This window comes from Musa acuminata, chromosome BXJ3-3 (assembly GCF_036884655.1).
Source record: "Musa acuminata AAA Group cultivar baxijiao chromosome BXJ3-3, Cavendish_Baxijiao_AAA, whole genome shotgun sequence".
Classification (NCBI taxonomy): domain Eukaryota; kingdom Viridiplantae; phylum Streptophyta; class Magnoliopsida; order Zingiberales; family Musaceae; genus Musa; species Musa acuminata.
The window spans coordinates 9,547,501-9,574,773 of NC_088351.1; the positions used below are offsets into that span (position 1 = coordinate 9,547,501).

General features: G+C 40.2%; 3 protein-coding genes and 1 pseudogene across 3 annotated transcripts in view; 3 read left to right on the plus strand and 1 right to left on the minus strand.

Moving 5' to 3' along the window:
- Positions 1-4,730, plus strand: part of LOC103978131 (putative multidrug resistance protein) — a 6,374-nt gene extending 1,644 nt beyond the window's left edge. The window contains exons 5-7 of the mRNA XM_065142272.1: positions 1-183; positions 2,084-2,974; positions 3,055-4,730. The exon at positions 1-183 is cut by the window's left edge and continues 358 nt beyond it. Of these exons, the coding sequence (XP_064998344.1) occupies positions 1-183; positions 2,084-2,974; positions 3,055-4,425 (2,445 nt within the window). The 3' untranslated portion in view covers positions 4,426-4,730. The remainder of the gene's footprint in view (positions 184-2,083; positions 2,975-3,054) is intronic.
- A 3,565-nt stretch (positions 4,731-8,295) lies between these two features.
- Positions 8,296-18,746, plus strand: LOC103978133 (putative multidrug resistance protein). Its single transcript, XM_065143905.1, has 12 exons — positions 8,296-8,421; positions 9,027-9,073; positions 9,188-9,325; positions 9,402-9,471; positions 12,321-12,736; positions 14,243-14,414; positions 14,498-14,552; positions 14,620-14,798; positions 14,862-15,319; positions 15,427-15,967; positions 16,408-17,298; positions 17,376-18,746. Exons 1-12 carry the CDS (start codon positions 8,296-8,298, stop codon positions 18,744-18,746), a joined length of 4,464 nt encoding a protein of 1,487 aa, XP_064999977.1.
- Positions 18,747-21,320: 2,574 nt separating this feature from the next.
- Positions 21,321-22,530, minus strand: LOC135633370 (1-aminocyclopropane-1-carboxylate oxidase-like; annotated as a pseudogene).
- Positions 22,531-22,741: 211 nt separating this feature from the next.
- LOC135633908 (putative multidrug resistance protein) lies at positions 22,742-23,595 on the plus strand. Its single transcript, XM_065143906.1, has 2 exons — positions 22,742-22,753; positions 22,795-23,595. The coding sequence occupies exons 1-2, from the start codon at positions 22,742-22,744 to the stop codon at positions 23,593-23,595; spliced, it is 813 nt and encodes a 270-aa protein (XP_064999978.1).
- Positions 23,596-27,273: the final 3,678 nt, after the last annotated feature.

Consider the following 27,273-nt stretch of genomic DNA (forward strand, 5'->3'; position numbering starts at 1 on the left):
CTCAAGTGGCTAAGGTCACAGATAGGATTGGTAAGCCAAGAGCCAGCTCTCTTTGCGACCTCCATAAAGGAGAACTTGCTCTTTGGCAAGGAAGAAGCAACCGTGGAGGAGGTGGTGGCAGCTGCAACGGCGTCGAATGCCCACAACTTCATCTCTCAGCTGCCTCAGGGTTATGACACACAGGTTATATTGTCTTCTAACACTATATTTCCAAGCATTTGAGTGCAGCTATAGATTAGATTGCATGACTATTCTTGCATCTTGCTTTCCCTTTACTTGGACCATTAAGCTGTCGGCATACTGGGCTGGCTTCCTATTTGAGCAGTAGTTCATAAAGCATGCGGGGACAGTGCATGACAAGATTCCGACATTGGGAGCCTTGTATTGGCCAAGACCATGACATGATTGCATTCCTGGAAACCCACCCATTTATGGTTAATGATTAGCTGGGTGGATGAAATTTCATCTGGCCACCACACGGCAAAGTTTCTGGGATTTTTTTTGGTATTTCATTGTTGATGCTTTCCACCAAATGAAGCCACAACTTTATGCTCATAACAATGATATACGATTGACACATGGCTTGTCTTAGCTAATTTCTAATAGCTTTTGTTACGTCGCCAACAAGATTATGTAATAACAATAATTAAGATAGCGATGCTCTACGTTTAATAGATTATTAATGCCATAATCAAAATATTTAAGTTAAAATTGATAATAGTACCTCTATCATTCTCTTAAATAAAACTAATCAAAATATAGAACTAATCGAGGTGTTACAAATTCTTTTAATTAAGGATATGATATCATTGTCAAGATTCAACATAATCTAAATCAAATCTTAATATAATGCACGTAAGATATAGCCCAATGATAGTCATCTAACTCCATATATAGATAGTCTCTTTTTATTTCGGTCTTCTCACCGTACCCAAATGTTAGTTTAGTTAATTGATTTATTAATTTCTTTGAACCCAAATCGCTAGCTAAAGTACTTAAAATTGATACTAATGCATGCATCATATTTTTATAAGTTTATTTTAATCTTACTTGTTGTGTGGAGAGTGTTATCGACCATGGGTCGGTCTGGCTTGGTCTTAACCTGAAGGTGTAGGGGCATTCAAGGAACTCTCGTGATAGTCTTGCGAGACGGTTAATGCAGCATCAAGGTGTCCGAGGTGGCTCTAAGGTGGTTTTTAAGGTGGCTTCTAAGGTGGATTTCGATCTCTTCGATGGGTTCCTGTACAAAGGTTAGCGTCGGGGGAGAGTTTCTCGACCCAACCCTTCCAACATTTAAGTTAGCTCCTTTTGAGATTATGTAGAATGTGAAAAGTTTTTGGGAGAGAGGTCTGACCCTGAGTAAGATTTGGGAGTTAGCTTTTATATCTGAATGATCAAGGGAATAATTTATAATGCCTTTCCTTTGGCATTTTATCAACAAGAGTGACAGTTGAATAGCTTTTATATCTGCACTTTCCTTATGAACATAATCTTGCACAGTTTTGCCATTGTTTGCAGTTGTAGAATCCATCCTAATGTTGCTTTAATAAAACATAACACAAACCGGGAACACCCTCATCATTTACTGTCATTTGCCCTTGACAAGTGTTCCACACCTTGTGCAGATTGATTTAGGTAAGGTCTCAATCTCTACATTATCTCCACGGGTAAACCGACACTCGTGTATGTGCTTGTATGTGCTTGTTCTTTAATGAAACCTTTCATAAATGTGTCATTGCTTTCAGTTGCATTAGCCTATTATAATGTCTCAGTGTTTACATTATAGCCATGCCATATAAAGGTAAGCTAACATCACGAAATGAATACAACCTTCTTGAAGTACTTGTGATGGTATACAAACTTCCCAATGATTTCATCTTGGTATAGGAATCACAATAACATCTCTTTTCATTTTGTGCCAATTCTTGATCCACATTTTTGTTTTCCTTTATTCTGTGATAGGATCTTGGTTGAATCTTTTGAAGTGAATACCGTGCCATGCCTGCATATATTTGGTGTGCTATATGCATTCATGAGTACAGACATAGCATGGAAGTGTTTCTAAAGTTATCGTTCATGACAGGTAGGAGAAAGTGGGGTTCAGATGTCAGGAGGTCAGAAGCAGCGGATAGCGATCGCAAGGGCTGTGCTGAAGTCGCCCAGGATTCTTCTGCTTGATGAAGCCACAAGCGCGTTGGACTCGGAGTCGGAGCGAGTCGTCCAAGAAGCACTCGACCTGGCGTCCCTCGGTCGGACCACCATCGTCGTCGCGCACCGCCTGTCCACTATCAGGAACGCCGACGTGATCGCCGTCGTGCAAGCCGGCCGAGTCGCGGAGCTTGGCTCCCACGACGACCTCATCCGTGATGAAGATGGACTCTACTCATCCCTCGTTCGCTTCCAACAGACGGCGGGAGCAGCGGGAAGCGATGCGCCTAGCTCATCATCGGCAGCGTTGGTGGCCTTCCCTCGACCCGGTAGCAGCGAGAGCCGCAGGTTATCGTTGTGCAGCAGATCAAGCTCCACTAGTTCTTCGCGCCACCAGGAGTCGCAAGAGGAGTCCGAGGCGGCTGCTCCTCCCCCGGTTCCATCTCTGCGGAGGCTGTTGCTGTTGAACTTACAGGAATGGCGGCAGGCGGTGCTGGGAAGCTTGGGCGCGATGGCTTTCGGGGCGGTGCAGCCACTGTACGCCTTCGCGATGGGAAGCATGCTGTCGGTGTACTTTATGAATGATCACAAACAGATCAGGTCAAACACGAGGACGTACTGCCTCATCTTCGTCGCCATGTCGGTCCTCTCCTTTTTGGTCAATATTCTGCAGCACTACAACTTCGCGGCCATGGGGGAGTACCTGACAAGGCGGGTGAGGCAGAGGATGCTCTCCAAGATTCTCACGTTTGAAGTTGGGTGGTTCGATCGGGACGAGAACTCTACTGGCGCCATCTGCTCTCGACTCGCCAACGATGCCAATGTGGTCAGTAGCAATCTCCGTTAGCAGCTAGGCGTCCATAGGGACTTCGTCGTTCTCTAATCGGCATCTCTCTCCTGCTGCAGGTTCGAATGCTGGTGGGTGATCGGATGTCTTTGATCATTCAGGCAATCTCTGCGGTGACCATAGCATGGACGTTGGGTCTGGTCATCGCATGGAAGCTGGCCCTCATCTTGATCGCCATCCAACCACTGATGATAGTATGCTACTACTCCCGAATGGTTATTCTCAAGAGCATGTCCAAGAAGGCCATCGAGTCGCAGTCGGAGAGCAGCAAGGTAGCTGCCGAAGCCGTCGCCAACCTTCGTACCGTCACCGCGTTCTCGTCGCAGGATCGGATTCTCCACCTGTTCGGGAGAACCCAAGAGGGCCCGAGCAGGGAAAGCGTACGGCAGTCCTGGGTAGCCGGCATCGTCCTCGGCATCTCCCAGGCTCTCATGAGGTGCAGCTGGTCTCTGGCCTTTTGGTACGGCGGCCGGCTCATGTTTCATGGCCACATCACCGCCGAGGCTCTCTTTCAGAACATCCTCATCCTGGTTAGCACAGGCCGTGTCATCGCGGAGGCCGGCAGCATGACATCGGACCTCGCCAAGGGAGCAGATGTCGTCGGCTCTGTTTTTGCAGTGATGGACCGGTTCACCCACATTGAACCTGAAGATGACAAAGGCCATCGGCCGGAGAATTTGGTCGGCGACGTCGACATCTGCCGCGTTGACTTCGCATATCCAGCGCGGCCTGACGTACTCATCTTTAGTGGTTTCTCCCTCACCATCGAGGCCGGCAAGTCGACTGCGCTGGTGGGGCAAAGCGGTTCAGGCAAATCGACCATCATCGGACTCATAGAGCGATTCTACGACCCGCTCAAGGGGACGGTGAAGATCGACGGCAGGGACGCGAAGTCGTACCATCTCCGGTCGCTGAGGAAACACATCGGGCTGGTGGGACAAGAGCCGGTGCTGTTCGCCGGGTCGATCAGAGAGAACATAGCGTACGGCATGGATGAGCCGACGGAGGGCGAGATCGAAGACGCGGCGAGGACGGCCAACGCGCACGACTTCATCAGCGGCCTCAACGACGGCTACGACACGTTCTGCGGGGAGAGAGGGGTGCAGCTGTCGGGCGGGCAGAAGCAGCGGATCGCGATCGCAAGGGCGGTGCTGAAGAATCCGGTCATACTGCTGCTGGACGAGGCGACGAGCGCCCTGGACAGCCAGTCGGAGAAGGTGGTGCAGGCGGCGTTGGAGAGGGTGATGGCGGGGAGGACGAGCGTGGTGGTGGCGCACAGGATGAGCACCATTCGCAACTGTGACCTCATTGCGGTGATGGAGAAGGGCGTGGTGGTGGAGAAGGGGACGCATGCCTCGCTGCTGGCCAAGGGGCCCAAAGGATCCTATTGTAGCTTGGTTAGCCTGCAACAAGGGAACAAGGACGTATGAAAGCGGCTACGGACGAGCTATTGACTACGATTGGGATGACAAAATTGATAGCAACCGGATCTTAATAGATGATAGTATTTGCTCTATTAGTTATTAGTCAACAAATCCGTGACTTAGTTGGCCTCCGTAGCATTAAGTTCCATAGACTTTTAAAAATGGTCCCATGGTTTCAAAAATTATTATCAGTCACTCTTTTTTTTTCAACAATTCTTTGATGAAATTCTTATATTCAATTTTTTTTTTTTTTTTTGGTGTCTCTTCACTTTTTTTTGTCTCGAATATTCATTCAAACATATATTCATAAGGTTGGCAATGGAAATGAGTAATATGGTTGGCTATGAAAATGAGTGAGGCCATCGATGACGCAACGATCGAATCATAAAATATATTAAATCTTTATACATTTAACGTATGCTTTGTGAATATGTATAGATATCAAATACTCTTTATGCTTATATAAAAACTTAAACCTTATAGGCATTTCAAAATCATAAATTGCTAATATAAAATACTTAAATACTTTTCAAAACAAAATTCATGCATTCAAATCAAATAAAATGTTTATGACATCTTTTGAAGCAAGATACATTTAAATATATTTTTATGTTGAAAGTATAAGTATAGCTAATGTCACATATCATGACATAAAACATTATAGTACATAGACTAGATGCTTATATAAATATAAATATAGAAGTTAGGAGCATAATTATATCCCTGTGACAGAGATCGGAATCATATTTAATCCTTATGTTGTAAGTTATATATATATATATATATATATATATATATATATATATATATCAAAGCTCAAAAAAATTATTTTCTAAATAAATACCAATCTTTAACCCTCTATCATAGTTATACTCAATTTACAACTATCATCTCATGAAAAATAATATATCAATTACATTTTATAAATCAAGAGTTTAGAAAATTCTTTTTGCACATCTTTTCAAATATTATATATTTTTTAATCATCATCATATAAATCCTTTTGCAATGCTTTTAGATAATAAAAGAGCTTGTGATTTATATAAATTATTATTATTTATAAATGTCAAACATATGTATTAATATTTTTAAAAATAAATTAGACATAATCATCGAATACTTACCCTTGTCGAATATCCTCAATACCAATATATTCTGATTATGTTTTATTTTTCCAACATCTTCATTTTTCATTCTTTTATTTCCTTAATGATATAAATATCTAATTATTTAAAAAATCAAGATTCCTCAATCTATAATTTAAAACATAAATCTAATTGATAAAAATATAAAAGATCTCAAAATCATACCTATTAAAATTTTTAAAATATAAACCTAATTAATAAGAATATAAGAGATCTTAAAACCATACCTTTTGAAAATTTTCTTGAATCATTTGACATAAAAAAGAATCGCTTTCCTTTTTTTTTTTTCTTTCTTTCTTGCAATGTTACTTTTCTCATTCATCTTCTTTGGTCACGGCAGATCACTCCTCTTTCTCTTTCTTTCCTCACCTTCCTCTGCTATTCTTTTCTTCTTCCCTATTTCTTTCTTCTTCTCCCTTCTCCTTTTCTTCACTTCCCTATTTTTTTTCTTTTTTTTCTCTTGTCCTCAGCTTCCTTTCTTTTTTTTTCTTCTTCTTCTTCTCTAACTCCCTCTTTTCTGTCTCCTACACGCTCCCTCGCAGCCTCTCTTTCTGTCTCTCTCTCTCTCTCTCGTGAGAGATAGTGGAAAAATATTTTTTATGCACTTTTTCATTTAGTTTCTAATCATATATTTATATTTAGGTCCTTTGGTAAATTTAGAGATATTACATCTACTTTCGGCGCAAGCAAAGTCAACGCCGGATCCCATGAAGACCTCTTCGAGGTTGACAGTGTCACAACCTGATTTTTTTTCTTTTATAGGATTATAGTATGTATCAAGAGAAATATTATTTTCTTAATATATATAAATTATAGATATTTATTATAATTTATTTATTCATTAAATATAAATCAAAAGTAAACATAAGTTTTATTGAGAAATATAATGTTATCCACTTAAAAATAAAATCTAATTCGATCTATCTAAGATTAGAGAAATGTTTTCTATTCACTAGAATAAATAAAAGATTATTTTTAAAAATAAAAAATAAAATAATGTTTTTAATAATATTGAGTATGAACCCTTATAAATCAATTGTAAAATAAATATATATTTGAAAGATAATCATCAAATACCAAAAATAGCACTCCCCCACGAATGAAAAAATTTTATCCTATAATATAATATGAGTTTGTATTCTTTCAATAGTTTGATTATAATTTCATGATGTAATAAAATTTTATCCTATAATAAATTTGGTTGATTTCAATCCAAATTCTAATCAATTTCAAAATATTACATCATGAAATTATAATCAAAATATTTATTCATTATTATTGAGCCATTAAGATATAATAAATAACAATAGATAAACTTGTATAAAAAGAAAATAGCATTCATAATAAGTATTGTATAATATGAATAATTATAACATGCTTTAATCCTATAATAAATTTCTAAACTTGAAAGGAATTAAATTTTTTTATATTTCATATAATATGAATAAGTATAACATATTTTAATCCAACGATAAAATTTTATACATTTATAGAAATAAAAGAATATTTTTGAACTACATATAACATGAATAATTAAAAAATATTTTTATTTTTTAAGAAAATCAAGGAAACTACCTTTTGTAAATAGAATATAACTCCTCATTTCTCATGTTACTAACTCTGATGAGAAATGAACCAGAGAAATCTCTCTCCTTAAATAGGAGAGGTGCCCTCCACATAAGGTAAATTTTTATTTTTATACTTTTTTATTTTTTTTATTTAATTTATTGATAAAAAAGAATATCATCCTATTTGAAATGTTAAATATTTATTTCTTAATTTTTATTAATAAGAAAAATAAAAAAAATCATGCCTAAATAGAGGATTTGATTATAGAGAAAGTAAGTAGATACCGAATGACTTGTTTGTTGATTGTGAAGATGTTCATTAGAAACTCTTGAGAAAGATTTGAAGTCAAGAGTCAAAGTTAATATTCCGTTTATAAGTGAACGATGATTTTATCCTTCACTTAATTATAAATTTAGCACATGATATGACATATAGAAGATTCCATTAAAGAAATAGACAAAGTCATTAAAAATAGAATAAATTATAATAATTTTAAAATTATGGAGATCTTAATATAATTTTTAAAAGTTGAAGAACCCTTAATAACGAGGGGTCAAAGATAAAGAGAAATATATAATTAGTCAGATAATATTTGGGACAATTTAGTGTATTAATTTGTGCATTTACTTTTTTACAGTTTCTCTGTTAAGTTTTTTCTAATAAAAAAATTATTACTACTAATCAAGGGAAATAATAAAATAGGAGGTTTGCATTTACTTTAATTATATTTCCTCCGAATAATAAACCCGAATAATAATTTATCTTTCCTCCGAAATACTTTAATTATCTTCATATATGAAACTAATCTATAAATTATTCTGCACTAAATGTCATAAAAATAAATAAACAACTGATAAGAGAAAATAGATAGTTCCAACTTTGGTGTTAACCAAAACCGTCAATTAGTCTATCAGTCACCGAATCCGTAACATCTGCGCCGGCGCTACAACAACCCCGGCGCCGGACAAAGGAAAGGATCCTCGACTCCGCCATCCGCGCCTTCTACGATCACCACTCCGATTCCCAACACCGCCAACAACCCCTCCCCCAAGACCAGGACGAGGACGATATACTTTCGGAAGGCACCGTCGCCGCTGCCGCACCGCCATCGCGGGTGACTCGTTCCTCCGCCGCTGCCGCTGCTCCTCGTTCTTCGACCGCAATGGGTTCCAGAGGGGATAAGAAGCCATCGATGCCCTCCGGGAGCCGGCTGACCATCCGTACCCTACCCGATCTGAACCGGAGTTCTGAGACGGGATCCAATAGCGACTCCGATAGGCCGCAGGAGGTTCCAGTTTCTAATCTTTTGTAGTATCCTTAAAATCCTGTTATGAAATCTGTTTTCTCTCACTAAAGTTATTTGAATACTACATCAATTGTCTGGGGGAATCGTGGACTGGTAGTTTCTATAACTGAACAAAAGGAACTGGCCGATTCTTTATGAACAGAGGGTTCAACAAATTGGAAAGTGTTTTCAATTTTCTGCATATTGTATAGAAGTTTACTGCTACATTTTTTTTTAATATTTCAAGCAATATGTTGTATTACAATGCAAACATAGGGTAGGTATTGAAACGAGTGAAGGGAACCGGAATAGAAATGGAAGTAGTAAAAGAGTTCACATTTATTAATACTACAGTGTTATGGTGCCGCCTAAACTTCTAGATTTCCAGGTTTTGGTTTATGAGGAGATGTTCACAAAATACTGCAGAAATTACATTATTTCCAGCAAAAAGTTACATTCTACTGCAATCTGTATCTAGTTCTGTAAGTTTTGGTTCTTGCATATTGCTTTCTTGAGAAAATTGAAGTTATGAAAATCTATTGTTAGTAATGAAAGATATATGTGCATGCATTTAGCCTGACTGCTTGTATTTAATGTTGATTTTACAGGCTTCAAGGATACATGTGGATGTTTTAGGCATTATAACCTTGCAAAAGTTTAATGTAATTACAGATTATATAGCCATCTATATGACAGTTTAACTTCATAAATCTATTATGTATATGAATTCCCCTTCAATTCTGCCTCATTTTGTCTTACTCTTATGCAGTGGTATGCTTGTCCAAGATCCTTTGAAAGGTGGCTATGATGTGGATGCAATATTTGAGCAAGCTAGGCAGATGGGTGCCATGCAAGGACCTTTTCAGCCTCAGTCCTCTAGTTCAAGAAGTTTCACTGGAACTGGCAGGTTATTTTACAGGTGAATCAGTACCACCTACTCCCCAGCAGCCTGAAAATTTTCTGCATAATATCTGTTTCTGGAGGCATGGATTTGCTGTGAATAATGGTGCGTTAAGGTGGTTTGATGATCCTGAAAATGCATCCTTCCTAGAGGTATTATAAAATATAAATATTGTCCTATCTTTACGATTTATATGTTTCGCTAAAATCATTTGTTGCTTAAGACTGTACCATCTGTCGAGGATTTCTAAAGTTGCAGGTTCTCATCATGTGAATAAGGTCTCGGCTGCTTTATGATTAAGTATTGTGCATAGTTCCGATAGGATCTGTATTTTCATGTTCTGGATGATGCTTTGATTCTTGACATTAGTTCCAATCACCATTGGTTAGATGTGATTGTTATGTATGTGGGTTTCACTTCTACCGATGAACAGCATTTCTTATTTGATATTCCGGTGGAAATCTTGTATATGTGAGATTGGTTGTCTTTCTACTTCTCCTGTTAACTACGTTGTCATTCACTTTTTAGACTTTGAATGTGAAAAAGTAACACATCAGTTGTATACTGAATAGGTTATATTTACAATAAGAAGTAAACATTAAAAATGTCATGGGGAATTTAGAGGTTAAGCAATGCTGTGGATGAAGGAGAACCAATGATTACGATATCACTATTTAATAAGGAGCAAAAGAATGCTTGGCGGAACCTGGAGAGAATGTATTCCACATCACTTGTCAGTCTTTTCTGTTAGCATATGGTCTGCATGTTATTAAAAAATTTGGATTGTGCACTCGCCAATCAATTTATAGCTTCTCCAAGGACATCGTAATATTGTATGGGCTGTGAACCATAAGCACACTGCAGCATCTTGAATGTACTGATAGCATCAACTGTGAAACTATAGTGGTCGATGATAATTCTGATTGTTGGTGCTAGTTGATAACCAGCTGTGAAGCTTCACATGTTGACAATGAAGATGAATGGATTAAGGCTTATGAACATTGTTTATTTAGCATAGAAAGCAAATGAAATTTGCTTTTTTGGCAGAAGGATAGATGCTGCAGCAAATCTGATATGTTGAAACTTGGAAGTGATTAAAATAATCATAAAAAATGATCACCTCTTAAATTTCTTTTAAATTAGTTTTGATGTTGTGAAGGGAAACCATTTAAAAAACTTTTCTTTATGAAACTGTAGCTTTAATGAACTGAGATAATATGTTGCGAAAATTGTTATATCCTTACTTGGTGCTTTCTGTTAATTAATCTGTCGCCTTATTCATGATCAATTCTCTCTCTCATGAGTGCCAGGGCTACTACGAGTAGCTATTTTCAACTGGCAACTTGGTTCCGGCATTTTAGTCTTTTGCTTGAGAGTACATTTAATAAGGGAGATAATGAGTCACTAGATAATGACATGCAAACCTTAACTTTGATAAATTTCAACAGCAAGCTTATGTAACTTGGACTTGTTGTTTTGTTGGTCAAACATTTGCTTGTGGAGAAAGTGGCCTAACTTAGCATTGCAGAACACGTCTGAAGCCCACCAAGAATTTAGAGAGTTTTTTCGTTTGATGCCAAGTTACCATGGTTTCTCGGTCTAATGCTATTATGTTGCCTTTTAACCTAGTGTATGTTTTACCAATGTAAATTGTCCTTGTAAATCTCAATTGAGATTTGCCTGGAAAATATTTATGATTGCACATTGTTATCTGAAAGCCTTAAATCAGGATGCTATGGCCAAGGACTATTGCTATTTTATTTAAGTGAAGCATATATAGTTGTTGATAAGTCCTACATTATTATAATGGTTTAGAGATTAATATGTTATTCTCTCAAACATGTGAATCAGCTTTGTGACGATTATAATGGAGGGTGCAATTTAGGAATATAATATATATTTGCATTAGTTCGAATGTGTATTAGCACAGGGTTTGTAATCTTTTATCACTTGGACTAAATATTGTTTTTTATATGTCAACCTTAACATGTATAGATTATAAAAATCAAATTCCTCTATTTGATAAACCATAGTAGCTTTTCTCTAGTACATCTTGTTGACGTAGACTTCTCTTTATAATAAAATCATTTGTTAGTAAATAGTCCTAATGTCTCGACTATACCTGATGGAACTTACTTTCTTAATGATTTAGATAGAATGAGTCTTCAACCATGTGGCTAAGATTGTTTAAAATCGAGTTACTAACAGTAAAACCATGTAATTTTTTTTACCAGTCCAACCCACTATACATTTCTTATGTGTTGCATACTTCACAATATTTCATATAAAAAGAAGGTTATTTTCACAAGACCCATTTTGTAAGAGTGGTGTCTAAGGCCCTTTTGCATTGTTTATTGATATTTTGATAATAGATTCACTCCGAGATCAATTGCTATGATCTGATTTGATGGACTAAAATACTTAAAACCGAGTTATTAATAGGATATCCATGAAGCCCTATATTACCAACAATTTCATCTGCTTTCTGATGTGAAACTAATTGAGCCCTCACAAACCGTGCGTTTTGCATGAAGTTACTATGCACAGATGGAAATAATTCTATCCTTGCTTATGTGTGGCCTTCAAAAGTTTGAAGGGGGGAAGATGAAATTAGAAAGCTGTGTATGGCATGTGGTTGGAGACACATCATTCACTAAGTTAATTTTAAAAGGAAATAACCAGTGAGACATCTAATTAGTGTTGTTGGTGACTGATTACTAGTTGATAAATCATGAAGGAAAAACTAAGATGATGATATTTTTTTTCTGAAAATTTGACAAATTATGTTGTTATACTTAACATAAGTCAAAGATATTTACACTCTTAAGCTGAATTTTGTAGGTAGCCTGTACTCTGTATTTTGTACATTATGATTAGGATGGGATTTGATTCAATCTACGAATAATAATTTGTTAATATTCCTTCAAAAGAAATTGCTTGGGTTAACCTTCCATTATTTCCTTCCTAATCATAAGATTTCAACTATGTTACTTATCTGCAGAGCATTAGAAAGTCTGAATGCCCCAAAGAACTTGAGCCAGCACATCGGAGGTTCATGGTTAATGTCAATCCCATTCGGAGGGAAGAAAATTGCCCTGTATGTATTCTGTCCACCTCGGTTTTACAGCTATGTTTCCTTGTATATCGAGTTACCCATGCTATTCTTCAACCTGTTTCAGGAGCCTGTGAGGCGTCTCTTTTCATTTCAAGGTGTAGGAAGGACACTTGGGGGTGGGGTGATTCTGACAGTTCTTTGGTTGAACTTGGTGTTAATAATGCTGCATCCAGTACGGTTCCGTCATCTTTAGGTATTGTCGATGCCTCTTTGCCCTTGACTACAATTCAGCTAAGGTTAGCCGATGGCATTCGCAAGGTTTTACGCTTTAAGACTCGTCATACGGTGGGTGGCATCAGGGCATTCATCCATGCATCAAGGCCTGGATCAGCAAGAACATGCCAGTTGTAAATTGTTGGTTTCTCTCCCAAGCTACTGAATGATGTCAGTAAGTTAGACGATTGAGGAAGCAGACCTTGCTAACTCGGTTAGCATTCAAAAAGGCTTACTGCATCTGACAGCGTTGTTGTAGCATCAATGCTATTAAATACTTGCACTGAGACGGTTTTTTTTATAAATCACCCACAGAACATGGCTAAGAGTTTCGAAACCGATAAAGAATGAATTGGAATCTTGAAACGAACATTCCTTACCTATCATCACCAAGGATTTTTATTTGACATGGTACCTCAAAGATAATCTTACAGTAAAAAAATTTTTATTAAGGCTTTCCGAAGGATTTGTTAACTTTAGATAGTTTCGAGATAAAATTGTGTGTTCATGGTAGTATTCATTTTCTTCAGATCCCCTATTATCTAATGGCTGTTTTTTTTTTGCCATTTTTCTATGATGTCTTGATATATATATATATATATATATATATATATATTTATCCACCAACAATTGTTTCAACGTAAAGAATAATTGCTCATTGACAAATGCCAAGGAGTTCACTCAACAAACGCCATCACATGCTGATGCAGTAAAAACTTCTCTATCAGGTAGCAGGAGCCATGATGACTAATTATAAGAGGTCTATGCCAGTCAATTTGTTCAGCCAGTTAGCACAGCAGCAAAAAATAGAATATATATATATATATATGGCTATAAAAGGCAGCCATGCAAAGAAGCATTGGAATCCGCCGCCCTCTTGCGATAGGACGGCAACGTTTGTGCCGACCGGCAACGTGATTGGCCTGATCCGATCACAGCCACTTTATTATACTGTGCTTTTTTTCCTCCTTTATTAGAAGAAAATATAAATTCTAAGTTAGTATATATATATATATATATATATATAATGCTGTTCCATATTTTATCTAAAATATTCACATTACTTCAAACATAATAAAGTGGTAAAGCGGTTAACATAAAATAAAGATTTAACTAGTAATTAAATGAGTAGCCAATGAATGATAAATATGAATTGGTAATTGATAAACAGGTCATGCAATCTAAATACATTAAGAGATTAAAAATAAAATAAGAAATATTTTAGGGCACGTGTGAAATATAAACGTAAATAATTTTAGTATTTAATCTAATAATCTACCATGCGCATCGCTTCTTGATCTACAATTTTAAATTATTCGATTACATTCCCGAATCGAAACAATCTTTACGTCATCAATGACGTACTTATTTTACTTGTTACGTCATCAATGCGGAGTCTTAAATATGCCCGCCTTCTTTTCGGCGTCGAAATCAGACACAAGTATTTTGGGGCGTCACGCCGATCGCCTGAGCTCGCGGGCTATATAGCAGCGCTCCACCTCGCTCGTTTGCTCGCGGTCTATGAAGCAGCGAGACCAGAAAATGGCAACAGGCGAGGAGAGGAGGAACCTCTTGTCCTTCTATCTTCGCTGCACCATCTTCATGCATGCAGACGTCGTGGACAAGTGGTTGATGGCTCTAGGGTTCTCGGGCGCCATCATGAGCGGCATCGCCACGCCTATGGTTCTCTTCATCACCAGCAACATGATGAATAACCTCGGCACCGGCCCCTCCCTTTCTCCTCGATTCATCGACCAGGTGAATAAGGTTCGATCCCCTCTCCTTCTCTCGTGACCTGTGCTGGATATGCTCGAGCCGTTCCGACCTCTGCTTTTTTTTTTTTTTTGCAGAATTCGCTCTACTTGGTGTACCTGTCACTTGGGGTCTTCGTGACGTCCTTCTTGGGTACGACATCACCTGTTGCTTTCCTCCTCCTCATTTCTTCTGCTAACGGTGAACGTGGTGATGGCAGAAGGATTTTGTTGGACGAGGACGGGGGACAGGCAAGCAATTCGAATGCGGACGCGATACTTGAAGGCAATACTCAGGCAGGACGTGGAGTACTTCGATCTCAACGCTACGTCCATGTCCGAGGTCATCACCAGCGTCTCCAGCGACAGCCTCATCATCCAAGACGTCATCGGCGAGAAGGTCACGAACCATCTTCCCTTTTCTATGGATGATGTTGCTTAACAATGTTTCGGACATATGCAGGTGCCCAACTTCATAAATAATATGGCGTTGTTCGCTAGTAGCTACTTGGTAGGATTCCTTATGATGTGGAGGCTGGCGCTGGTCGCCTTCCCCACGTTCTTGCTTCTCGTCATACCTGGGATCATGTACGCGAGGATGTTCATGGACCTGGCGAGGAAGATCCGAGATGAGTACGAGAAGGCAGGCGCCATCGCCGAGCAAGCCGTCTCCTCCATCAGGACGGTCTACTCCTTCGTGGCCGAGCGGCGGACCATGAGCGTGTTCTCGAACGCGCTCGAGGATTCAGTCAAGCTCGGGCTACGACAGAGCTTGACCAAGGGCATCGCCGTCGGGAGCAACAGCGTGACCTTCGCCATCTGGGCCTTCATGGCCTGGTACGGCAGCCGGATCGTTATGTACCATGAAGGCAAGGGCGGCACCGTCTTCGCCGTTGGAACTGCGATCGTCACTGGAGGGCTGTAATGTTCTCTCCCTCTGCTCTGCCATTATTGTTGCCTCCTCCATCCTTCTCTCTGCTCATCTCTCTTGTCTATTCCATTTTGCTTGACGAACATGCAATCAAAAGGGCGCTCGGATCCGGGCTTTCCAACATCAAGTACTTCTCGGAGGCGAGCTCAGCCGGAGAGCGGATCATGAAAGTGATAAGAAGAACACCGAGAATCGATTCAGATAGCACAGAGGGTACGGTAATCGAGAATCTTTCTGGGGATGTGGAGTTCAGATCGGTCGAATTCGCGTATCCTTCGAGGCCGGAAAACATCATCCTGAGAGGCTTTGATCTGAAGGTTCCGGCTGGGAAAACGGTGGCTCTGGTGGGCGGCAGTGGATCAGGGAAGTCGACCGTCATTGCGTTAATGGAGAGGTTCTACGATCCACTAGGGGGTGAGATTTTTCTGGACGGAGTGGATATTAGGAGCGTCAAACTCAAGTGGCTAAGGTCACAGATAGGATTGGTAAGCCAAGAGCCAGCTCTCTTTGCGACCTCCATAAAGGAGAACATGCTCTTTGGCAAGGAAGAAGCAACCATGGAGGAGGTGGTGGCTGCTGCAACGGCCTCGAATGCCCACAACTTCATCTCTCAGCTGCCTGAGGGTTATGACACACAGGTTATATTGTCTTCTAACTCCATATTTCTAAGCATTTGAGTACAACTATAAAGTAGATTGCATGACAATTCATTCTTCTTGCTTTCCCTCTCCTGCGACTTCTACCAGTAAGCTGTTGGCGCATTGAGTTGGCTTCCTATTTGAGCGGCAGTTAAAAGCACGCATTCATGGAAACCCACCCATTTATGGTCAATGATTAGCTTGGCGGATGATATTTCATCTGGCCACCACACGACAAAGTTTCTGAGTGTTTTTGGTGTTTCGTTGTTGATGGTTTCCACCAAATGGAGCCACAACTTTGTGCTCATAACAATGTTTTAGGGTAGACACATGGCTTATCTTAGCTAATTACTTACAGCCTGCATATATTAGGCGTGCTATGTGCATTCATGAGTATAGACATAGCATCGTAGTGTTTCTAAAGTTATGGTTCATGACAGGTAGGGGAAAGTGGCGTTCAGATGTCAGGAGGTCAGAAGCAGCGGATAGCGATCGCAAGGGCTGTGCTGAAGTCGCCCAGGATTCTTCTGCTTGATGAAGCTACAAGCGCGTTGGACTCGGAGTCGGAGCGAGTCGTCCAAGAAGCACTCGACCTGGCGTCCCTCGGTCGGACCACCATCGTCGTCGCGCACCGCCTGTCCACTATCAGGAACGCCGACGTGATCGCCGTCGTGCAAGCCGGCCGAGTCGCGGAGCTTGGCTCCCACTACGACCTCATCCGTGATGAAGATGGACTCTACTCATCCCTCGCTCGCTTCCAACAGACGGCGGGAGCAGCGGGAAGCGATGCGCCTAGCTCATCCTCGTCAGCGTTGGTGGCCTTCCCTCAACCCGGTAGCAGCGAGAGCCACAGGTTATCGTTGTGCAGCAGATCAAGCTCCACTAGTTCTTCGCGCCACCAGGAGGTGCAAGAGGAGTCCGAGGCTGATGCTCCTCCCCCGGTTCCATCTCTGCGGAGGCTGTTGCTACTTAACTTACCTGAATGGCGGCAGGCGGCGCTGGGAACCTTGGGAGCGATGGCTTTCGGGGCGGTGCAGCCACTGTACTCCTTCTTGATGGGAAGCATGCTGTCGGTGTACTTCATGAATGATCATAACGAGATCAGGTCAAACACGAGGAAATACAGCGTCGTTTTCCTCGCCATGTCTATCTTTTCCTTCTTGGTCAACATTCTACAGCACTACAACTTCGGGGCCATGGGGGAGCACCTGACAAGGCGGGTGAGGCAGAGGATGCTCACCCAGATTCTTACATTTGAAGTTGGGTGGTTCGATCGAGACGAGAACTCTACTGGCGCCATCTGCTCTCGACTGGCAAATGATGCCAATGTGGTCAGTAGCAATCTCCGTTAGCAGCTAGGCATCCATAAGTACTTCGTTCTCTAATCTGCATCGCTCTCCTGCTGCAGGTTCGAATGCTGGTGGGTGATCGGATGTCTTTGATCATTCAGACAGTCTCTGCAGCGACCATAGCATGCACGTTGGGTCTGGCCATTGCATGGAAGCTGGCCCTCATCTTGATCGCCATCCAACCCCTGATGATAGCAAGCTACTACTACCGTATGGTTATTATTAGGAGCATGTCCAAGAAGGCTATCGAGTCGCAGTCGGAGAGCAGCAAGGTGGCTGCCGAAGCTGTCGCCAACCTTCGTACCGTCACCGCGTTCTCGTCGCAGGATCGGATTCTCCACCTGTTCGGGAGAACCCAAGAGGGCCCGAGCAGGGAAAGCGTCCGGCAGTCCTGGTTAGCCGGCATCGTCCTCGGCGTCTCCCAGGCTCTCATGAGGTGCAGCTGGTCTCTGGCCTTTTGGTACGGCGGCCGGCTCATGTTTCATGGCCACATCACCGCCGAGGCTCTCTTTCAGAACATCCTCATCCTGGTTAGCACAGGCCGTGTCATCGCGGAGGCCGGCAGCATGACATCGGACCTCGCCAAGGGAGCAGATGTCGTCGGCTCTGTTTTCTCAGTGATGGACCGGGTCACCCACATTGAACCCGAAGATGACAAAGGCCATCGCCCGGAGAAGCTGATCGGCGATGTCGACATCTGCCGGGTTGATTTCGCATACCCAGCGCGGCCGGACGTACTCATCTTTAGAGGCTTTTCCCTCACCATCGAGGCCGGCAAGTCGACTGCGCTGGTGGGGCAAAGCGGTTCGGGCAAATCGACCGTCGTCGGACTCATAGAGCGATTCTACGACCCGCTCAATGGGACGGTGAAGATCGATGGCAGGGACTCGAAGTCGTACCATCTCCGGTCGCTGAGGAAACACATCGGGCTGGTGGGACAAGAGCCGGTGCTGTTCGCTGGGACGATCAGAGAGAACATAGCGTACGGCATGGAGGCGCCGACGGAGGACGAGATCGAAGACGCGGCGAGGACGGCCAACGCGCATGACTTCATCAGCGGCCTCAACGACGGCTACGACACGTTCTGCGGGGAGAGAGGGGTGCAGCTGTCGGGTGGGCAGAAGCAGCGGATCGCGATCGCAAGGGCGGTGCTGAAGAACCCGGCGATCCTGCTGCTGGACGAGGCGACGAGCGCGCTGGACAGCCAGTCTGAGAAGGTGGTGCAGGCGGCGTTGGAGACGGTGATGGCGGGGAGGACGAGCGTGGTGGTGGCGCACAGGCTGAGCACCATTCGCAACTGTGACCTTATTGCGGTGATGGAGAAGGGGGTGGTGGTGGAGAAGGGGACGCATGCCTCGCTGCTGGCCAAGGGGCCCAAGGGATCCTACTATAGCTTGGTTAGCCTGCAACAAGGGAACATGGGTGTATGAACGCGGACACGGAAGAGCTGCCAAAGACTTCGATTGAGATGACAATTCACTCTATTTTTGTGCTGACATCCTTTTCACGTAACATCTGTTATTGAATTGGCTATAATGAAAGACAAAATCGTCATCTCACTCGTAAACTAGCGGTTGGCTTTGAATGGTCTCCCATCCGAGATCGTCACTCTGTAAGCAGATATCGGCGTGGTTGGCAACAGAGGTGAGCAAGGCCACGAAGTATGTCGCGCACGTAGGATCAAATCTTGACCTCTTTAAGGTGGTCATGATGCTTTTTGATATAATCCGACAGGGATTCCTTCGAGGGCGTGAGAGAGAGAGAGAGAGAGAGAGAAAGAGAGAGATTACAGATTATTTGTTTCAGTTATAATTTTTTGAATACATTTATAATACTTTTTCGAATTATTAAAAATACTATAACACACTAAAATTCTTTTACATAGGGATCGAGTTGGTTCATAATACACTAACAATCGATTCACCCTACGGATCGATTCATAACATAATACTGATTGATTCAAAATATAAATCAATCCATATAATATATTATCTTGTTAGAAGGAGATTTCAAAATAAAGAATACTTTGAAAAGTATAAAAGGGAAACACCTTCTTGAAAAAAAAAAATCAAAAGAATTCACACATTTATATATCACCCATAAAAATTAAAAAAAAAGGCTAAGAAAATATTTCAGAATGTTAACTTGTTTAGATGTCATATAAAACATATCACTTCTATTTTATTCTTTCTCATAATTCTAATATCCTTCTCTCCTCATAATTTAGATAGAATGAGCTAAGAATGTTTAAAGTCAAATTGCTAACAGTAAGCCCATGTAAATGTTTTGTACCAATCCAACCCACTATATATTTCTTATGTGTCACCTGTTGATACTTAATGATATTTCACACAAAAATAAGGTCATCCTCAAAAGGCCCGTTTTAAGTACAATTTTAGATGCTGTCTTTTAAAGATAAAATTGTGTATTCATGGTATTCGTTTTCTTCGGATCCCATATTTTCTTGAATCGATGATACGCTTATTTTCCGTTTTCAATTAATGGTTTCTTGTTGCCATTTTGATATGTCTTGGTTTCTTTTGCATCTAACAACTGTTTCAATGTAAATACAAAAAGAAATCCCAATCTTAGCATTTCTAAATGCATGAATTTTTTTTTAAGGAAAAAAAGTCTATATAATTTGCCTTCCGTAATTACTGATAGAAAAAAGTCATTGACAAGTTCCATAACTGCCCCGACTTTCACCCCTCGAGAGCGTTATCGCCCTGTGGACCACAAGGGCCGTCGTCATCGAGTGCTCGGCCGCACTCCAGGACCCGTTGTGCTCACCTCCGTGCTCGGGGACGTCCACGCCTTCCTCGCCCCGAACCCTGACATCGTCGATCGACAAACGTGCCCCATTCTTGGTGCTTTTTTTGACCGAGGTATTTAATCTCTGAAAAGTAATACATTAAATATAAGTGCATGTTATTCTACTTTAATTTTATCTCCTTTTATCTTATAATTATTCTTGATATTTGATCGGATGACTTGATATACAAAGAAAATCCAAATGAAAAATAAATATTTTTAATTAAGCACTAACAAAAATAGATTCGTAGTTCAAATTCATGATTTATTCTGATATCATTTTAAAGATTTTAACTGGATGATCATAAATCTACATATAAACCTTAAAAAATGCATTCTTTTGTTTGATACTTTTGCCGGTGATAATTTATTTACCTTATGAAGCTTGTGTCATATGCCATTTGAAATGTCGATGGAGAATATGACATGAAGCGTGTACACTGAACCGAATGAGATGACACTATTTGTTCGAGATGAATCTATTGCCTTTGAAAATATATCTTACAAGGCAACAAATGTTGATGAATGACCAAAAGAACACAGACAGCAAGCCATGAATTCTCTCTCATATATGGTGTAGGTTAAAATCAGCATCCCAAGTTCGTATTGAGATTAGGTTATAAGAAGCTAAATTATACTCTGTCAAAGTGTTACATCTGCCATTCGAATGACGCTATATATTGTAAGCCTCATTCATTTCTTAACTGGCTAAAATCTATTAGACTGACCACTGTTTCATTTTAATCTCTTCTTGAACGAGTGCGCTGCTTATTGTCTTTCAAGCTAAATGTTTATAATTTTATAGTTCGTAGATGTTTCAGTTTGCTGCGTAAATTACATCAAACCTCTCCGGTTCATCTTATGTTACTCTCCAGAATCTAGCTTAGTTTCCACCTCTTGTTAATGGAACATCTACATATTTGTTGGAAGCAAGTATCGTCTCTTCGTTATGCAGGTAATGAATCTGAAAAAAGGAATCTCGAAAGACTAAAAGTCATGTTCATACTTCATAGTGCTTCATTAATTTCCTCGAAGATAAAAAGTCTAATTTAAGATAACGCATGCCTAAGTACTCTCACCTGCGTGATAGTGCTTTGGTTACATGGACTTTCTAACTTCTAACTGGATACTCGAAAGCTTCCACGATGGCTAGATAGATGCAGAAATAGGATGAGGATCGACTGTTGATGTTCTTAAGACGTAGGAATGGGAGGAGCCATGGCCTTCATGGCTTCAAATCTCGGTTCCTTGGCCTGAAACTTCTGTACGACGTACAGCTTCATGTAGTCCTCGAACACAAACCTGGGATACGCTGCTGCCGCGTCGTCCTTCTCGGCTTCCCGCTGCACCAGGGAGGGCGCCGGGAAGATGACGGCGTCGCTGCCCCGGGTAGTAGAACGAGGCGATGGACATCTTGTTGCCGTCCGTCTGCGCCACCACCCGGTGCAACACGCTCTTGTACTTGCCATTCGTGATGACCTGCACGGAAGAATCCAGTGTTAATGCTGTTTAAGCGTGTAGTGGCGCAGAACGGGTGGAGATCGCAAACCTCAAGCTGATCCCCGAGGTTGACGACGATGGAGTGGCGCATCGGGGGCACGTCGATCCACTGGCCGTCCTTGAGGAGTTGGAGGCCGCAGACGCGGTCGTCTTGGAAGAGCAGGATGATGCCACCGGCGTCAGTGTGAGCTCGCAGTCCCTTGATGAGCTCCGGGCGAGGGCATGGCGGGTAGCTGCTGACCTTGGTCCCAAAGCTGGGACCTTTGGACCCGCAGAAGGCCTTCTTGAGGTAACCCTTCTCCAGCCCCAGATTCTCGCAGAGCAGATCCAGAAGACGCTCCGCCAGCATCTCCAGCTTCGCTGCGAATTCCTTCATCACCTTCCTGAAAGTGGAAGGCCTCGAGGTCAGAGAGCATGATACAATCGATAGCAGTGTTGTGAGAGCTTTTGAATCAGTACCGGTGGTCGTCGCCCATGTCCGGCAACTCGGACATGTTGGAGACGGGGAGATGGCGCAGGTAGAAGGTGCTCTCCCAGTCCATGTCGGCGACCTCGGACTTGGATCCGTTCTCCAGCGCCTTTCTTGCGAACTCTTTGAACTTTTGCTCCCTGCATTTCTTGTAGTGCTCCTTGGTCAGCCTCTCCACCTCGTCCATCAGCTCGGGTGAGATGGTTGAGCAGCTACAGGAGCGAAGCCAATGGAAGCCACCAGCATTAGCACTGAGCTGGACATGAAAACATTCTCGAAGGGAAAGAAACAGAGCAAACCTCAAAGAAGCCCCAGTTCTCGCAAGCATCACGGAGGATCTCCATTGCCGTCTCCCTCTCGCCGCCTTGGAGCTTCTCCATGTTGATGACCGGGAAGGAGCACTCCATTTCCTCTGTTTTACTTCGCTACACCTCGCTCGTTTCTTCCCTCAGCTTGAATGATTGGTGTCTCTTTCCCCCTGCTATTTATAGCCTTTGGGAGAGAGCAATCATTTCTTATCCCATTGAAGGCGTTACTTGGTGCATGAAATAGGTATGCCATAGAAGGCTCGTACATTTATACACAATTAGAAAGGATTGATTATCGTTCAATCACGTTAATGATCATTGAGATTCTCTTCCAATCATGGATGGACACGTTCACGAACATTGAGAGTCTCTTCCAAGGATGGATGATAGATTGAAGATACAATATTTCAAGATGACAAAGGCCATCGCCCGGAGAAGCTGATCGGCGATGTCGACATCTGCCGGGTTGACTTCGCATACCCAGCGCGGCCCGACGTACTCATCTTTAGTGGTTTCTCCCTCACCATCGAGGCCGGCAAGTCGACTGCGCTGGTGGGGCAAAGCGGTTCAGGCAAATCGACCATCATCGGACTCATAGAGCGATTCTACGACCCGCTCAAGGGGACGGTGAAGATCGATGGCAGGGACGCGAAGTCGTACCATCTCCGGTCGCTGCGGAAACACATCGGGCTGGTGGGACAAGAGCCGGTGCTGTTCGCCGGGTCGATCAGAGAGAACATAGCGTACGGCATGGATGGGCCGACGGAGGGCGAGATCGAAGACGCGGCGAGGACGGCCAACGCGCACGACTTCATCAGCGGCCTCAACGACGGCTACGACACGTTCTGCGGGGAGCGAGGGGTGCAGCTGTCGGGCGGGCAGAAGCAGCGGATCGCGATCGCAAGGGCGGTGCTGAAGAATCCGGTCATACTGCTGCTGGACGAGGCGACGAGCGCCCTGGACAGCCAGTCGGAGAAGGTGGTACAGGCAGCGTTGGAGAGGGTGATGGCGGGGAGGACGAGCGTGGTGGTGGCGCACAGGCTGAGCACCATTCGCAACTGTGACCTCATTGCGGTGATGGAGAAGGGGGTGGTGGTGGAGAAGGGGACGCATGCCTCGCTGTTGGCCAAGGGGCCCAAAGGATCCTACTGTAGCTTGGTTAGCCTGCAACAAGGGAACAAGGACGTATGAAAGCGGCTACGGACGAGCTACCAATGACTTCCATTGGGTTGACAAAATTGATAGCAAAGGATCTTAATAGATGATAGTATTTGCTCTATTAGTTATTAGTCAACAAATCCGTGACTTTGTTGTCCCGAGATCCATAGACTTTTAAAAATCATATTGAGGTCATTTAGTTTCAAAATTATTATCATTCACATTATTATTTTTGAAACTCTATGATGAAATTCCTATCACCTGCTGAATTGTGAAAAGTGAAGGGCAAATTCATTATTTGACTTGGATATAGGCGATTAGCTTTTTGCCTCTTCACATTTTTACCTCGTATCTTGATTCGATAAACTTATATCGTTAAAATTGACAATAAATTGACAAAAAAAATGAGTGAGGGCATGAAGGATGCTGAAAGAGTAGGATCGAATCATGACCTTTTCAAGTATCATCGTATTTCTTGACATAATCTGAAACTTATTCTTTAAGAACCTACTTTAAAAAAAAAAAGGTGACAGAGAACTAAATCATAATGCGACTTTGATAACAAAGTTAAATCCGTGATCGGAGATAATGTTAGGATGGTATAGAGAAGAGAAAAAGGCTAAATAACTTCTCAAGAGAGGAGAGATGCACGAGGGATTGGTATGATTTGTGGAACTCCGCAAAGGGATGAATAAATGATCAATGGAGCTATAGATGCTATGAGATCTTTTGTAACATTCCTAATCAAGTAGATAGTTGAACATAGTACAATTACAATTCAATAGGTTTTTCTATAAGAATGTAACATAGAATATCTATTATTATATAATCAAATTTATAATTAATAAACCCACATGACATTAATAACATAGCTCAATCCATAATCAATCTACTACATGATATTTAATAGATACAACTCCTCCTTAAAAGTCACAACATTCTAATCTAAATAATATATATACAAAGTTATCTCACTATACAATAATTTTAAAAGATAAATTATATAATTAAATCAGCAATCGATTCATCATACTTATGTTGTGCAACTCTAAAAATTTGAGAGTTTATCATATAAGCAAATAGCTCAATCAGTACAGTAACTCATATGCTACCAAAACTTATCATAATAAATAATTTTTAAAATATATTAAATCTTTATACATTTAACATATTCTTTATCAATATGTATAGATATCAAATACTCTTTATGCTCATATAAAAACTTAAACATTTTATGCATTTCAAAATCATAAATTACTAATATAAAATACTTAGATATTATTCAAAACAAAATGCATGCATTCAAATCAAATAAAATGTTTATGATATCTTTGGAAGTAACAACATTTAAACATATTTTTATGATGAAAGTATAAGTATAACTAATGTCAAATATCATGACATAAAATATTATAGTGCAATACTACATGTTTATATAAATATGGTTAAGAGTTCATATAAATAAATATGGCTAAGGAGTAGCATAAATATATTCGTATGACAAAAATCAGATTCATTTTAATCCTTACAGTGTAACATATATCTCCTTGTATTAATGCTTAAAAAAAATAGTTTTCGAATAAATAACAATCTTTAAACCTCTATCATAATTATACTTAATAGATGATCATAATGCCATATTTTATATAAACCATGAGCTTAGAAAAATCTTACTGCATATGGTTTCAGAGTCACAAGTTATATATATATATATATATATATATATATATATATATATATATATATATATATATATATATATATATATATATATATATATATATATATATATATATATATATATATATATATATATATATATATATATATATATATATATATATATATACAAATATATATACATATATATTTTTTATTTTTCATTCTAAATAAGTTATTTAATATCATTAATATTCTTCATTATAGTTCAAACGTTACAAATTTTAATTAATTCTTGAACGTTATAAGTTGGGGATAATACAGATTCTTTATCGGAGAATATCTATATAAATGAGAGTTTTGATCCCTGGGCTGAACATCTCTTTTAAATCTAAATGATTTCCTAAACCATCTAATGCGAGAGTTCTAAGTCGAGAAGTGCCAAAATTTAAGAAGAAACCATTGCTGAAATTCTTGACAACAATGGTTGGAGATGCGCAATTTCATTTTCGTATTAGTTTTTCTTGTGTTTCTATTATAATGGTTTAAAAACACATTTTGGTATCAAAATATCTAACAGTTGGTATTAGAGAAATTAATAGTTTGAGAAACATGTTTATATCAAAATTTGAGGCTAAATAGTTTAAATTGCATATTTTAGCAACATGAAACAAGCCAAAATATGAATCTCATGACATAAAAATTACCTGTGGGCTAAATTCTTAATTCAAATATATTTAAATAATTTTTATGATAAAACTATCAAATTATACTTCAATTCATAATCTATATGGGTAAATTCTGAAAATAATATGATATTTTATCATGATTAATTGTATTGAATATAATAAAAGATCCTATGGGATAATAATTACTTATATGATCCTTATTTTGGCTTTATATATAATTTTAATTAATTAAGGTTGTTGTGACTATATACTAGACATTTTGGACATATAAAATTTACTCATAAGCATGAATTAATATAACCAAATACGCATACATAATATGAGCATTATACCGACTAAAAATATTGAAATATTATATCCTCATGATTTTCAACATGAAATATATCAATAAGTAAAAAAAAACTAAAATCAAATCATATTCATGGTATAAAAATAAAAAACACTTTGCAGAGGTATATTGGTTCTTTCATATTGGTGAGTCTATGGGATGAGAATTTAATTATTAGGGTACTTGCTAGTGCCTTTTTCAAAGTGATGTATTGTTCATCGATAGTTTGTAGCAAGTCTTAGACATTTTCATGTTGGACAACAGAACTACGTATATCAACAGTTATCTTAGTTTTGATAAATATCACGTTGAGCCGATTGGATCTCTCTCATTGCTCATATAGCATGACCTCAGTTAGAGTGTTGGTATAGTGACTATAGGTGGTTCGTCTTTCCTAATAGCATAATTAATATCCATCCACCCTAAATTGAGGAGAATCCTCTCCTTCCATACCTTATAATTATCATCACTAAGTTTGGGAATGTCACTTCAAATATCAGAGAAATTAATAGGTATGAACCACTAGAGAGCTGCAAAGAAAGTGATGATGTATCTACAAGGAACCAAAGATTACATTCTTATATATAGACATACATATAATCTGGATGTGATTGGTTACTCAAATTCAGACTTCGCCGATTGTGTTGATTCTCGTAAATCAACATCAGGATATATTTTTATGATAGCTGATGGAGCTATTTCTTGGAGAATCTCTAAGCATACCTTGACTGCTACTTTTACCATAGAAGCTGAGTTTGTCTCTTGTTTTAAGGCTACTTCACATGGTGTATGGTTTAAGAGTTTCATTTCTGGGCTTGAAATCATAGATTCTATCTCTAGGTCATTAAGAATTTTCTGCGATAATTCAGTTGTTGTTTTTATGGCTAAAAATAATAAAAGTAAATGTTGAAGTAAATACATCGACATTAAGTATTTAGCCATAAGAGAACGTATAAAAGAAAAGAAAGTGGTCATTGAGCATATTAGCACTAAATTAATGATTGCTGATCCTTTGACTAAAGGCATGCCACATCT